General features: G+C 44.5%; 1 protein-coding gene across 1 annotated transcript; it reads right to left on the reverse strand.

Moving 5' to 3' along the window:
• Positions 1 to 6,617: 6,617 nt before the first annotated feature.
• LOC146352747 (E3 ubiquitin-protein ligase TRIM32-like) lies at positions 6,618 to 16,024 on the reverse strand. The gene is made up of 4 exons (XM_084829683.1): positions 15,942 to 16,024; positions 12,490 to 12,568; positions 9,126 to 9,668; positions 6,618 to 6,980 (listed from the first exon to the last, which is right to left on the reverse strand). The coding sequence occupies exons 1-4, from the start codon at positions 16,022 to 16,024 to the stop codon at positions 6,633 to 6,635; spliced, it is 1,053 nt and encodes a 350-aa protein (XP_084685809.1). The 3' UTR covers positions 6,618 to 6,632.
• Positions 16,025 to 16,084: the final 60 nt, after the last annotated feature.

Genomic DNA, 16,084 nt, shown 5'->3' on the forward strand with positions numbered 1-16,084 from the left:
GATCCAGTAAATATTATCTACATGTGGGATCTTTTGCTAGATTGGATCCCATGCATGCAGAAGGATGCTGCACATGGTATAATCCCCTGGGATATATACTTGGGTTTGTGTATGCAGCAGGAGGCCATGCTAGTTCAGGTCTGTGCATGCAACTCCTAGAAGATGGTCCGCATGGTCAGCACTGTGATAATAACCTGTTTGAGGGAGCTTGGGGGCACTGACGTCGGCTCCCCCTTGCCCCTGACCAAGAGACTGACGGTGGGAACTGTTTGGTGGGTATGCATGCACAGATCCCTGTGTGCAGCAGTGTGCAAGAAGTCTTCTACCCAAAACATTGGATAGAAAGTCTAAATCAGGGGTGTTTAACCTCTTTCAGCCCAAAGGCAGAATCCAATTTCAAAGAAGCTGGGGGGGGGGGGCATTCCAGTAGTGGGTGGTGCCGAAGGTGAAGGCAAAGGGGAAAGGGCCAAAATACAAAACAAATTAAAAAAAAAATACCAGCATATTATAGCTTAAAGCTCTTACTGCCAGTAACAAGGGGCTTCTCTACATTAAGCAAAAACCTTGCATCCTTACCGGGGCTTTCATCTTCCCAAGTCTTTCCAAGTTTATGATGGGCTCCTTTAGATGGTGTACATGTGATTTGGAATTGAAAATTTCCCTTCTCAGCAATGGTCTATATGTTCAATGAAACAACACCATCTAGTGTCCGAATTATAGTGCTACAATGTGCATTACACACTGCCAATATCGTGCCTTTACCTTTTGTTACAGCTAATATATGATCTTTCTGAAAGTGGGATAAAGTGTGTGGGGGGGGAGATGTCCTGGAGGTTGATGACATCATGTAAAGCAGGGGTCCCCAACCCCCGGGCCATGGACCAGTACCGATCCGTCCCCCCCCGAATCCTCGCTGGCCCAGGGCGGCTCCGCTCCGCGGCGAGTCCACAGAGCTGCCAGTTGGCTCCGGCCGCTGGTGGACTTCCAGCTTCCAGGACGCAAATGGCATCTGTGCAGCAGACAAAATCTGCGTCCCTGTTCTTCAAGTAATAGGCTACGTAAATCTTTACGGCTGGAAGTCCACCAGCGAAACCATCCCCCTCGGGCTGTGGAAAAATTGTCTTCCACGAGACCGGTCCCTGGTGCCAAAAACGTTGGGGACCGCTGATGTAAAGGACCCGCAAACTTCCATGAGTGGCCAGTCATGAGCATGCAATAAATCAGGGGTCCCCAACCCCCAGGCCACGGACCGGTCCCGGTCCGTGGCCTGTCAGCAACCGGGCTGCAGGGTGTGCAAAACCCCCTCACCTTGGGTCCGCAGGGGGTCCACAGGGGGGGAGGCGATCTGTTCCCCCCCCAAGAATCCTCGCCAGCCCTGGCCAGCTCCGCTCCGTAGCGAGTCTGCGGAGCTGCCGGCCAGCTCTGGCCGCTGGAGGAATTCCGGCCGCTGGGACGCAAATGGCGTTCGCTATGCGGACGCCATTTGCATCCCTATTCTACAAGTAAATCTTTTACTTGTTCTACAAGTAAAGTAAACCCTGTTCTACAAGTAAATATACATAAATCTTTACATAGCCGATTACTGCAAAGAATAGGGACGCAAATGGCGTCCGCATAATGGATGCCATTTGCGTCCCAGTGGCCGGAAGTCCACCAGTGGAACCCACCTACCCCCGGTCCGTGGAAAACTTGGACTGGTCCCTGGCGCCAAAAAGGTTAGGGACCGCTGCAATAAATAACTCGTGTAGAGAATCTCAAGGTCTTAGGAAAGGCATTTTAAAAATTTAGAATGGTGGAAAAACTGCACAAAACTGGGAAACATCAAACATCAAAGTGGTTCAGGGAAAACATCAAAGTGGTTCAGGGAAAGGGGGTTCACCACCCCTGGTCTTGTGTGTGGTTGTAAAATATAATGAAATCATCAACAATTTGCTGTCTTTTAATGGTACCACAAATTCTGCTGCCGAAGTTGGATCGCCTTAGCCTGCCTATTCATAGGACCTGCCCTGCCTCTGCTTCCACACGCCTGGATAGATGAATATATTATTTATGAAGTTGGTCCTCGATATTTTAATGGGAGGTGAAAAACATCAGTCAGCTATTGCATAATGTTTTGGTGGTCACATATTTCATGTTATATAACGATACCTATTTAAATCTCTCATGTGCTGGAAGATTTGCAACATTTGATCAACAGTGTTGTTTTTACCAAGTAAAGCATTTGATTTTGATTTCATAAACAGACATTTTCTTTCAGGAAAAAGTACAGAAAGATATGGAGGAAGAAAACTACCGAGACGTGTAAACGTTTTGTTTTTGGTACAGCCAACTTTTTCTATATCCAACAACATGGCTGCATATGTATTGTATCAGAGCTGGCCAATACTTTAATTTCTGTACTTTATCATTTGTTGGTTTCTCATAAACATATAAAGGATAGATTGAACAGGTACAGAAGATTATTGGCTACTAGTCATGATGGCTAAATGCTACCTTCAGGATCAGAGGCAACATGCCTTTGAATAGCAGTCACTGGGGAACTACAGCAGGAGAGAGCTATTCTATTCTTGTCCTACTTTTGGGCTTCTGAAGGCAACTGGTTGGCCAGTATGGGAACAGAATATTGGACTCAATATGCCTTTTGTCTGGTCCAGCAGGGATGCTCTTATGTTGTTATTATTTAAAATGGAACCTTCATTCATCCAGGAATATCGTGTGATTTGATTTGTCCAATTTAAAACTTCTAACAGAGCAGAAATTTAATTCCTTCAAACAATATGCTGCAGACCAAGGATTGGTTATAAAAATAAACATGAGAAATGGAATAGCTGGCAAAAGCTAATGAATTAAAAAAAAATTAAAGCCAAGCTGCCATGGCAGTGTTAAATCATTATTTTCCGAGGGTAGTGATGTCCAACTAGGGGCCCTATCCAGCTTTTTTACAGCCTCTGCCACACCCCACATCTGATTCTGAGTGTGGCTGTGTCGTGGGTTCTTACGTGGCATGCATGCCTCAGTTCCCAGGAGCTAAGAAGAGCCAGTGCCTTCCATTCACAAAGTAGCACAAAGAGGGGTGTCTGTCCCATGAGATATTGCCCCAGAAGCCCCTGTGACACCCTGGATTACTTCTCATTTGTCAAACTGAGGAGTATCTGCCAGGTTTAAAGCAATGCATCTCTCATGCAGATAGCTGGCACTGGCACCAACACCTAACATCCTTGGGCAGCTGCCAGTGTCCCAGTAGGGCCCACTACTGATACCTGCTCTGTGCCTCCCTGGTGCTCCGAGCAGCCCTGGGAGTTGGACCTAGCCACCATTTAGATTTCCTACGATGCCCCTGACATAGCATCAGTCCAGACATTGTGAGAAATTAAAATGGTGGCTATCCTCAGCTGTTTGGCACTATTTGGAGTGCTGCTGCCACCAGGTAAGCATGCCAGGACTCACTGACAGAGGAGAGGGCTCACTTTGCCCAGGGCCCCCTCATCAGACCTGGAGCAGGCTCTGCTTGTGCAGAGCCTGCCCCAGAGTCTTGGAATATAAATATACTGTTTTGAATGTTTGTATATTGTCTTGAGAAACAAGTTATACATGTTTTAAATTAGCCTTCCCCAACCTGGTGCCCTCCTAATGGACTTCAACTCTCATCAGCCTCAGCCAGCATGGCCAATGGCCAGGAATGCTGAGAATTGTAGTCCAAAACCTCTGAAGGGCACCAGGTTGGCCAAGGCTGTTTTAAATAAATAAAATAGGTAGATTGCGGCAAATGTTGTCAGCTGCCGGAATTATCAAACTTTTAATCTGTTAGTGTATAATTTGCAGTGATAAACATTTTATTCCTTTTTAGTTTTTGTAAAGGTTGTGATATGTTGCAAATGCTTTAGATATTGTAATGTACAATAAACATGTATTTGATAGGATTAAAGCAGGGGTGGATAACATGTGGCCCTCCAGATCCTTTGGCCTACAACTCCCATAACCCTCGCAAATTGTAAGGGATGATGGGAGTTGTAGGCAAAAATATCTGGAAGGTGACAAGTTGCCCACCCCTGGATTAAAGGAACAAACACACACACCACCTCCATTTGGTAGTAGTTTATCACCAGAGGACTTCTTTATCAATCAAGGACATTTAATTAATTAGTTTTAATTAATTGCTTGACAGCCCTCCTGATTTAGTGATGAACAAGAAGCAAAGCTTCTTGCTTGTCTACAACTATCTCTGTGTTGTTGTTTTTCATGTTTGCAGCCTTTCTGTGTTCACTATTTTCTCCATCCAATCTGTACTTTGTACCATAACCCTGTTTGTGGCAGTAATGGAATAACCTACTGGAATGAACGTGAGCTCTGCCTTTATTGGAGGTAAGACAGCTTAGATCATAAAACTACTGTATTATATAATTGTAATTGCTTATCAATTTGTTTTTGAAGCAGACCAGGAGTGGGCAACTTGTGGCCCTCCAGATGTTGTTGGACTGCAACTAGCTATATTGGCTTTGGTTGATGGGAGTTGCAGCTCAACAAACATCTGGAGGGCCACTAGCTGCCCACTCTCCCCTAAACAGTCTGGTACTTGGATATTTAAGAATGATCTCCTCCCATATCAACCTGTCCGAATACTGAGGTCAAAACTGGATGCTCTACTCTGTGACCCTGTGCCATCAGATGGTGCAATTGACAGGTATGAGGAACAGGGTCTTCTCTGTTCTGGCACCAAGGCTGTGGAGCACACTCCCAGGGAGGTCCACCTGGCCTTATCTTTGCTCACTTTTCAGCGCACTGTGAACATATTTTTATCCCAACAGGCATCCGGATCGTTGTAAGGGAATGCCTTTTTAATAATGATGTGGCGAGTTTAAAAAAAATACTTCTAAGTGTATGTATTATTGTTTTGTTTTGTTTTTTACCATTTTTAAAATTAACCACTTTGATTATTTCCTGAATGGAAAAGTGTGAGATTGGATATAAATAAATAAATTGGCATCCAGGGATGGCTAAGGATTGTGCCAAATTAAGGCTGGCCCTGCTAGTATCTCATTGATTTCTTTGGCTTGAGATTTCAGGTCTGAGATGAATATACAAAGTGATGGGCAGTGTATGTGTGTGTGTGTGTGTGTATGTATGTGTGTGAAATGTCTTTGGATCCTATTTCCAAATGCAAACTCGAGGCACTTCCCAGTCCCACAAGTGACACTTAGAATAAGTTGTGCAGCATGAGGCTAAGCATGTATATTTACATAGAAATAAATCCCAGGTTGTTCAGTTGGACTTATTCCTCATGTCAGTCAACCTAGGACTGCAGATATACAGCCTGCTTGTATCCATAACATTCATTTCATTTATTATATTTCCATCCTGCCCCATAGCCAAAGCTATGGCGGTCCACAAAAATTTAAAACCATTCAAACCATATCTTCTCAGGAGTTTCCTGTTCCTGTTTTCATCAGGGAAACTCTCATGCCTCATTAAAGAGGCAGCTTCGTTCCTGTAATTAGTCTGTACAAACTCCTCCCAATATCTCTCTTCCTAGCCCATGTCCTCTCCCTTCCTTTCCAGCTGAGCAAGACCTCATCCAAAAGGGTGGGCCCCAGCATGACAGGAGCCTGTTGCAATGTGTAATTTTCAGAGGCCCTCTGCCTGGCAGCAGGGGCAGCACTCCAGAGGTGCTCAGCAAGACCAGGGCAGGGATGGCTAGGAGAACACAGCCAATGCCCCATTCCTTCCACCTTCAAGTGGAGCTTAGTGATCAAGTGAGTCGGTTGTAAGGAATAGCCATCGTTTCTCTTTCTTGCTGACTCTGAGTTGAGAAAGGACTGATCATCTTGGGGAAGGGGGATGAGACTGAAATCCAAGTGCCCTATGGCAGGGGTGCAGAACCTCTTTCAGCCTGAGGACTCAATTCCATTTCAGAGGAGCTCTCAGGGATGGGGCTGAAGGCAAAAGGGGAGGGGCCAAAATAAAAAATACCAGCATATTGTAGCTTCAAGCTCTTACTGTCAGTAACTAAGCCTCAGGGGAAGCAATCAAGCTTTTAAAGGGGCGGAGGGGGGGGGCATGCAAAAGCCAGGAAACCAAACGATCAACAGTTGGGGGGGAAAGGGTGTGGCCAGGTGGGGCAGTCTGGAGGGGTGGATTTGGGCCCCTTGGGCCTGAGGTTCTGCACCTCTTCCCTATGGAGTACAGCTGCAAGGATGCTGGCTCCTGTGGGAACAACCTAGAGCAGCGCCAGACCTACTATTAGGCAGAGTGAGGCAGCGGCCTCATGGGGTAGATGCTGAGTGGCACAGAATGGATACAGCTATGTATGCCACAACCTGCTCTGTGCTGCCCCCTAAGCTATCCTGCAGCAGCCCTCAGGTTAAACAAAAAGCTACATTTGGCTGTTTGAGTGCTCTCTATCCACTACAGACTCTTTCTTTCCTTTTGTGGGGGGAAGGAAGGTTTTTTTTCTTTTAAGAATTGGGGGGGCACATGTTTCCCATCTCTGTTCTAGAGCAATTCCCTTCATTTGCTATCTAACTGCAGAGGGAATCTATATTTATCTGTATATATCTAATTGATATGTACTTGCTGGTATCTGCACCTGTGTTTATTCAAGTTTATTCTTTTACTGCACAAAGATGCAAATGTATTTATTTGTACCTACAGATTTTAACACAGTGGTTGTAGCAGTCAGCTACTGCTACTAGCCCATGTTCCAGCATGGAGAGACCACTGGGACCCTGTAAGCCCTCACTCACCACCACAGCACTGAGGGACGTGTCAGGATTAAACATCACAATGCAGTTTTGTCCTTCATCAGAAACAAAGACGTTCCCATGACAATCTACACAGACTCCAGATGGGTTTTCAAAAGTGAATTTTTTCCCGTAGTGGGGCCCGATGGTCTTTTTTACACTTCTTTCCCTGTCGATCACTTTGATGCAGCAGCCCTGGAATCTTCCAAAGAGCTGCCCTTCTGTAACTAACATCTCTTCGTTCTGCATGGGCAAGAGGACGGAGCAGAGAACAACATTGGTTAACTACAGCCAAAAAATAAAAATAAAAATTCATTTTATACAAATCTAAGAAAAGCCACTTCATTCAATACACACTTTTGATGACTATCTTTTCTATCCTATTCTTCTTTTAAGGAGCTCATCCTATTTTTCCCTCACAACAACCTTGTGAAGTACAATCTGGTGGGAGTTAGTCTCTGGCCCAATGTCACCTAGGATCAGAACTTGAGCCTACAGCAAGCCTTGAACTAGTGACCTGAGGCCCATCAGGCAAGGATTCAACCTGTATGTTACCACTCAGGTTTGGCCAAAGGAGGGAACTGCAGGTAGACCAGCCAAGGAAATTTCCTGCCATAGACCAGGTGATGCAATAGGTCACATAATACTCCATGGCCCTTTATAAAGGCTTCCAGGTCAGGCTTACCCATGGGTCTGAGTGACAGACTTCCTTTTGGTGGCATACTACAGCCCGACTTTACCTTGGTATCTTGTTTTTCCTCATTTTCACTTGCACAGGGTCAGGTCTGACACAGAGTGGATTTTGTGGTTGAACAGAGAGGCTTTTAGTGTACAATCACACTGCCTCATTCTTGGAATTTTACGGGGGCCGGGTGTGTGTGTTCCATACATCGTTGTCCTCAATTTGTAGCAGGCTCATCCAAGCATGGACAAGATGGAGGACACGAAGAAATATACCTAGCTGGCAAGGTCAGAAAGAAATGAGGTCTACCTGAAGATACAGCCCCATCTGAGGACTGGTTGTGCACAGTTAGCCATGTGTATTCAGACACTTCCTTTCGTGTAACTTTCTCTTATCCAGTTCCAGCACTCTCAGCAATCTCAAGGTCTCCAGCACCCTGAAATGATTCTGCCCATTTTCCCTTGCTGCTTCTTAACACTTGGAACTACCTCCCAGAATGCCTCGGTATGACTACTTCTTTTAATTCCTTTCAGTCCTCCTCAAAACTCAGCTTTTCCAAGAGCCTTTGGATCATCTTCCTAGTCCCTAACTAAGCCAAACTATGTGGAATAATCACGTATTCTTGCCCTGCTTAAGCAGGCCTCTGTTTCTCCTTTCTTTGTTTCCTTATGCCTAGCTTATGCCCCCTGAGACAGGGACCTGTCACACCTGTTCATTATAACATGCCAGGTACATAGATAGTGAATAATAATAATAATGGCCCCTACGTGCAGATGTGAATCCCATCAACATCGAAAGGTGCCTGCAGCCAATTTACTGGGATCCAGATACACATTTCCATCCACTTCAACTGTGCCTGGAAAAAGAAAGCCCCTTTCTCCAGGGGGGTCTCCATTTCTGGATCAGAAAGTCTCTGGGCACATGTGCCAGATGAAAGGTACCCTCCCGCTTTGGCTCAGCAGTCGTCAGGGGCAATCTATGAAAAAGCACCTATCTTCCAGCCAGCTCCAAATCACAGGCAACCCAACACATATAGCCCATTGAAATGTATCAGAGAGTCTTGTGGCACCTTAAAGACTAATAAATGTATTATAGCACGAGCTTTCGGGGACATTGAAATATGGGCTGTTTTGTGCCCAGACCTTTCATGAATAGCCATCTGAGTTCTCTTTCAATTGCCTTACTGAATCAGATCCATCTAGTACTCTGACTCCCAATGCTCAATCAAAAACTACAACAGGAGTGGGCAACTTCTGAGGGTTAGCGGGCTGCACTGCCACTCTAGACCTGACATGGGGCTGCACCCTTGCCCCACCACCAAATGTGCCACTGAAATTCGGTGGCCCAGTATCAGCAAAAAAGGGGTGTCTTGACTTGACCTGTGGGGAGCACAGACCTTGTTTTCAGGCAAACTCGCACTTCCAGGAGCAAATCAGAAACCCCACAGCAAATGGCGGGGGCAGTGAGGGCCACAAAAATGGTCAAGGGGTGGTTGTATGCTTCCAGAAGAGCTCTTAACAAGAATATCAGAAGAACATAGAAGGAATACCTGGTCTGAGGATGCCTCCATTTCTGAATCCCCAAACATTCCCATTACTGCTTGCTTTGCTTTATCAATTTAAGCGAGGGATAAGAAGCATTCTGTGCTACCAACCAATATAGAGATTTGTTAGTAACCATTTGCCTTTCTGGGCAGCCTACTGTACCTTATTGACTGCCACGCGCATTGGCCTGTAAAATCCCTCTATTGAGTGTGTCTTCAGGATGGCATTCATTCTCCAGTCCACTCCAATGATGTTGATTTTTCCTCCGCTGGACCAGTCGGACACGGCAATCTTGTTGGATTTCAGGACGGTTATCCCATAGGAATATGGCCAGGTGACTTTTGGAGACTTCAGCTCGTGGATCAATTCACCATCTTTAGTGAAGAGCTGGATGATCCTGGTCCCGTTGGTCACAAGTAACACACCATTTCTCATGCATGTGATGTCTCCCAGCCCTTTTATTGGTTCAAATCCGTAAGAAAACCTATGCTTAGGGCGACCATCGATGCTGTAGACCTGAATCTGTCCTGTGCCACTGTCTTTCACTGCTAAGTCACCGTCTGGAGTAGTCGTCAGACTGGTTGGCCAGATCAATTTACCTGGGATTGTACCAAACCCTCCTAGTATTTTTTCTACAGAATTATAATAGATCTTCTGAATTCCGGAAAGTTTCCATTTGTTATTAAATCTGAGAGTTTGTTCAATCTAAGAAACAGGAAAATAAAAGGGGAAATAACAAAAGAGTCTTGCTGTGGCACCTGTGGCTAATAAATATATTGTGTGGCATAAGTTTTCATTGGCTAGAAAGTCCACTTTGTCAGATGCACAATGGTGAAGAGCAGGAGCAACTCCAGGGACTGTTGTCAGCAGGCCCCTGCTGGGGTGTGGGCCCTTAGCAGGTGCCCAACTATGCCTACCCTTGACGCCAGCCCCGCTGTGCTGTTTGTCCCCATATCTGTTAATTAAATGTATACAACTGTCTCTGCACATGGAGTTTCAATTTTGTATTATTTTGGCTAATACCCATTGATGGACTTTTCCTCCTTGAATATGTCTAATCGAAACCTTTTCTGAAGCCTCCTAGGGCCAAAGCAAACATTCAATTCACCCCCAGTACCTTCTGCTTAGTCCCAGGGAAACGGAAATGGCATCAGGACAGGAGATGCTTGCCCACAGCTCTGTCTAGCCAGTCAAGCATCCTGCCTCCTAACCAAACCAAAGCAAAAACATTGTGAAGTTGGACAGCCACCCAGCGGAGCTGAAAGGCTACAAAACTGCAATAGATAGAAGTAGGTGTGTGGCATTTTGATGTAGAAAATAAAAGCCTATGTGACCCATTCATGTTCAGGACCAAATGTAGAATTTGCTAACAAATCCTAAATCAGCAACTTCATGGTTGCTCCTGCAAATGTTCCTGCTGGAGTATGTTCATGTTGCGACCAGCTGCAAAAGGGCACCCGCAGAAACTTGAAATGCTTCCTCTCTGCTTTCTTCCCATGTAATCATTTTTAGCGTCTGATTCCTATGTATTTATTCACTTTTGTGGAGGCTGATCAGTTTGGCCGATGTCAATAGCAAACAGCCATTGATGGCAGGGGATGGCATATAGAGCACTGGAGGATGTGCTGGGGAGTGAGACTTTGATCGTATGGCTGGCGAAAGGAACTGAGGCTTGAACACAGTGATAGTGCACATACGTGGCATGCAGAAAGTCCCCGGTTCAGTCCCTGGCATCTCCACTTAAAAGGATCATGTTGTCTGAGACACCGGGGAGCCACTGTCAGTCAGAGTACATGAACAGAGGAACAGAGGAAGCCGCCTTACAATGTCAGACCATTGGTCCATCTAGTCCGGTCAACACTGACTGGCAGCAGCAGCTCTCCAGGGTTTCAGGCAGGATTCCTTCCTAGCCCTACCTGGAGATGCCAGGGATTGAACCTGGGACCTTGTGTATGCAAAGCACACGTGTGACCACTGAGCTACAGTTCCTCCTTCTAATAACAGAAAATGCTGGGTGAGGTGGACAAATAATCTAACTTCATATAAGGCAGCTTCCTATCTTCCTAATACCCAGAAATATTAGAAGCTCACTGAACCAGGTCCATCTAGTCCAGCATTTGGCTTTTAGTAGCAGCCAGGCAGATGCTTCTGGGATGCTTATAAGCGAGACACAATATCCACAGCAAAGGATGTTCCGGGAATTCTCAAAAGAGTCACAGACTAACTTAGGACGCAATCCTATGCATGATTAGATCGAAAACGTTCTGTAACTCCCAGTTGTAGGGAGTTGCAGGACTTTTCTCTCTCTCTAAATAAGCATCAGATTGCACCCTTAGAATGCAATTTTATAGGTGTGTCTACTCAGAAGTAAGCCCCACTGAATTTCTTCCCAGGAAAGCATGTATAGGATTGTAGCCTAACTCTGTTTTCTAATACAGACTTACAGCCAGCCCATATGTTTTTAGAAATGGGGATCAGCCATTGGCTTTTTGTCCTAGGAGCATTTCTACACCAGGCTAAAATCCCACAACTTTACCGGGGCTTTCTGCTTCCATTTTCTTTGTAGGACTATGACGGGCTCTTTTAGACAGCGAGCACAAGATGTGGAATTGAAAACTTCCTTTCTCTGCACTGCTCTATATGGTCAATGAAACAGTGCCATCTAGTGGCTGAATTATAGCGCTATGCTGGCTTTACACACTGCTGATATTGCGCAATTAAGGTTTATTACAGTTTATCTCCGATCTTTTTGAAAGTGGAATAGCCAAGGAAAAGCTCAGGAGACGTCCTGGAGGTTGATGACATCATGTAAAGGACCCGCAAACTTCCATGAGTGGCCAATCACGAGCGTGCAGTAATTCACTTGTGTAGAGAAGCCCTAGGTGTAACTTGATATCTGCAGCACTTAGCAGTGACCAGTTCATTCAGTCAGCCTTCCCCAACCTGTCTAAAATGCAGACCTCATGGCCACAACATCTGGCCTCCTTTGGGAACTTTTTATGGTTTTGTTTCTTCCCCCCACATCCCCTGCCTTTGTACCACCTAGCTTGATGAAGTGTTCTTGCACAATTTTGTAAGGTTTGGTTTGGTCTTAATCAAGGTATTGCCCAACTGTGGATTTTGGATTTGACAATGTGACTATTTTTGCTTCCCCCCGCCCCTTCCTTCTCTTTTCTATGGAATGTGACTCAGGACCATGTTGTACACTACCTGGGAGCTGGGTGCTGCTGCTGGAGAGAAGTCTGCTCAACTAGAGATCAATACATTTACCTCTTTGAACATGGTGTGCTAGAACAACGAAGCCGTCCTAGCTCTTGGACATCCAGGAATTCTGGTTCATCAAAGTGCTCCTGCCCCCTTCATTTCTGTCTTGTGAACTCTCCATCACCTCCTGCTTCCCTTCCTCTGTATCTCCCCACAGCCCTCTCCCTCAGACCCCATTGTTACATCAGTGCTACAAAATGGTGGAGATGAAGTGGCAGGATCAGGAACCAAATAAGGCACAAAACAAGCAAGACACTTGTACCTGTTCATTGTCTAGCTCTTTCAAAAAATAATCATCCAAAATTGCGCCTTCCTCATTGAACAAGCACCAGTTTTCCTCCCTAGAATATAAAACGGTGGGGGAAGGGGCATGGGGGAAAGGAAGCATGTTTATTCCAAGTCTATACAGGATTTAAAAATAACACTAGATATATACAGCAGACCAAACTAAGGTTCTATCAAAGTCAGTGGAATGTTTATCTAGGACTGCGATTTAGCTTGACAAATATATTTCTATGTATGTATGTATGTATGCATTACATTTGTATCCTGCACTTTCTCCAAGGAGCTTGGGGAAACATATATGATCTCTCTCGCCCTGTAATCCTCAGAACAGCCCTGTCAGGTAGGTAAAGATGAGCAATAGCTGCTTCGTCATCATTTGAACTCAGGTCTTCAAGTTGGTTTGGTGTCTGTCAGAACAAGGACTTCTGAAAGCCACTGTTAACATTCATCAAAGTTATGTCAAAATCCTAAAAATCAAATGAAGATTTATGTTTGCCATTCCTAATCATGGACCATGCAATCTAAGGTGACACATAAGAGGTAATCTGTTTTCAGAGGTGCTCAAACAAAAGCTATTTTTATGTAATTGATTTGGATGGTCACTATTATTAATGCACCATGACAGCAACAGCTTATTTAAGAGAAATGTCTTGTTTCTTGGCTTTTCATGGCCATCAGCATGTTGGCTGCTTTAAATTAGTCAGCTGCATGCCTGTGGCCAGTTGATCATGTGCACCCACTGACAATGCAATCCTGTGCATGTTTACTCAGATGTAAGTCCCATTGTGTTCAGTGAGGCATATTCCCAGGTAAATATGTATAGGATTGCAGTCTGAGAGTGCGAAGTTAAGCTTTTTTTTAAGTCCCCTCTACATTTTTAAAAATGTATTTATTTTGTTTTGTTTTAAGGATTTCTGTGCCACATTTCAGAACTAAAAGGATTTCAGAACTAAAAACAAAGTGGCTTACACAAACCACAAAATCTACAACTAATACAATATAATAAACACCCCACATTAAAACCATATTAAAAATCTATAACATCTAATAGATTTCTGATCTAACTGCCCTATGTGATTGTGCCATTAGGGTCTCAAGGCATTCCCCAGGCTGAACTACCACTCCTGTCAGCCCCAGCCAGCATGGTCAATGGCCAGAGGTTATGGGAGCTGTAGTCTATAACATCTGGAGGGACCCAGGTAGGGGAAGGCTGCCCAGTAACTTTACTGAAGCTAAGTAGGTCTACTTCCAGTGCCTGGATGGAAGATTGCCTCAGAACCTGTGCATACCCTCTTGAGCACCATAATGGAAGAAAGGAAGGAAGTAACTGCAACGAATAAAAAAGTAGATTTTACAGCAGCTTGATGTGCAGGGATTCGCTTTTCCTGGCATGGGGAGAAATAGGGTTACCTGCTCCTTGCTGCGGATTAACCTACAGTTAAAGGCATAGTTGCAGAGGCTTACTGAAAAGTTGGCAACAATTGTGGTGTTTAATCCTGCAGAAGGCCATAGGCAGGGAGATGATGTACGCAGCAGTTTCAAGCATTCAGCTCATACCTGAAGATTCAAACACTCTGCAGTAAAAATTTGGCACCACAAGCAAGACATAAACTTGCTGTTCAGTGTGTTTTACCATCCCATTCTACATCTCTGTAATGTGAAGGCAGTTCCAAATTATATTGTTGAAATGGCTGTAAGAAGTGGAGCACTTAACCCAGTACAGGCCAAGGAATGATGCTTCCAGCCACACAGCTTTCAAGTAAACAATTTCTGCTTTTTTGGCATGAGCAGAATATGGGATCTATGAAGTTGATCATACAATTGAACTCACCCATTCCATTCATGCAAACCTCTGCAAGGGCCAACTTAGTTTGGAAAATGCAGGCTGAAAAAAGTTTATCTCTTGAGTATGTGAATTGCTGGTTTTTGTATCCAAAACTGATGTAGGAGAATGGTTCAAGAACGCTCATGTTAACAGTTCAGTTTAGTTGATTGGTTTTCCATCAGTCATAACAAAAGATAACATTATAACAAAAAGAGAGACAAATGCAATGGTTTGAAAAACAATCAACCACATGTACATCTTTTTTTAATGGTCCACAGTTGTAGTCACAGATACAAAAGAGGTTCCCCTTTTTAATACATTTGCCTTTCTATTTGCTGACAGAAATTAGTTTTTAGTGAGTTGGAGCCGTGGGACTAAATAGCAGATGACAGTCCTGCTATTTAGATCTTAATTCTTTGTCTCTACAGCACTGAAATATGATGGGTAACCAATTTTCAACAACCCCTTTAATACAGATACAGAATCTTACATTCTAAAAGGGCAGTCTTCCTCAACCTGGGGCCCTCCAGATGTGTTGGACTACAGCTCCCATAATCCAATAGCCAGCTGGCTGTGGGATTATGCAAGTTGTAGTCCAACACATCTGGAGGACCCCAGGTTGAGGAAGGCTGATATAGGGGATATTTCTGTAATGGCCATCTTGAATTGCAGACAGCATCTGCTAAGTTGCAGGAAAGTCAATGTTCTCCTGACTGGATATTTGATCAGTATCAGTAAAGATATTCATGAGAAAATGTGATCATATAATACAATTTAGGCATATTTTACATTGTTGTTGTTTTTTACATGGTTTAGTTTGTTTTTATTTTAATTGATATCCCAGTCTCCCATAAAACCAAGGGAGCATGCATGAAATGTCTGCATAGTCCAAGCAGTGACCAGACCTAGGGCTGCTTATCTTCAGCATGGTTGTACTATGCCTAACAGATGGTAAGACCATGTCTTATAGATAGCTTCATCATATCAGCTTGCAGAAGAATATATGTAATCATTCCTAACCACCAAAGCACGTTAGGACTGATTAGTTAGGTTAGGAACAGAGAGCACCTGTTGCAGGTATTGCCTATTTGTTACCTTAAAAAAAACCCTAGCAATATCCATTCAGTTAAACATATCCATCATTCAACATCCATGATCTGAAACCTGCAGTGATGGCCAAAACAGTTTACAGGAGGTTTCCTTTTAAAACAGGACCACCCCAAGACAATTGATGGTCCTCTTCCCCCACCTCCCTGCTCCCCAATCTCACGTACAGAAGCCAACTGGACTGGCAGTTGAATCTTGCTTCAACATTGGCAATGGGACAGCATCCTCCAGTGCACCTGAGGTCAGCAGTCCTCGGCAGGCTGAATGGCATACAGAGTTCTGTCCTCCAACACCTTGCCACTGTTCTGCGTTCTGCAGTATTTGCTGACTGAGATGGCTTCCTCACTCTGCCTAGTGGTAGGGCCTGCCCTGTTCAAAAAACATTGTCTAAGACTGTCCTTTGAACCCTTTATTCTTTGCCTTCCACCAAAGCAATGGACTTAGACAAAAGTCAAAGCCTCTCTGTTGTTTTTGTTGCAACAGACTAACACGGTTACCCTTTGGACATGGTTACAATGGAAGACCTGTTCAAGGAAATCTTGATCTGTTCAAAGCACCCCAGTTCAGCAGCTAGCCCCATGCCCCAGCAAAGTGCCCCAAGAAATAATTTTTGAGCCAACTCGATAAAACAAGGTAATTA

Source organism: Heloderma suspectum, chromosome 2 (assembly GCF_057233095.1).
Source record: "Heloderma suspectum isolate Gila_16-S chromosome 2, 16-S_ref, whole genome shotgun sequence".
Taxonomy (NCBI): domain Eukaryota; kingdom Metazoa; phylum Chordata; class Lepidosauria; order Squamata; family Helodermatidae; genus Heloderma; species Heloderma suspectum.

Coding starts and splice junctions, on each gene's coding strand:
- LOC146352747 (XM_084829683.1), bottom strand. CDS start 16,024: ATGGGGCTAGCTGCTGAACTGGGGTGCTTTGAACAGATCAAGATTTCC. Junction 9,669..12,489: donor AAGAGCTAGACAATGAACAG/GTACAAGTGTCT, acceptor CCTGTTTCTTAG/ATTGAACAAACTCTCAGATT. Junction 6,981..9,125: donor TGCGCGTGGCAGTCAATAAG/GTACAGTAGGCT, acceptor TTGCCCATGCAG/AACGAAGAGATGTTAGTTAC.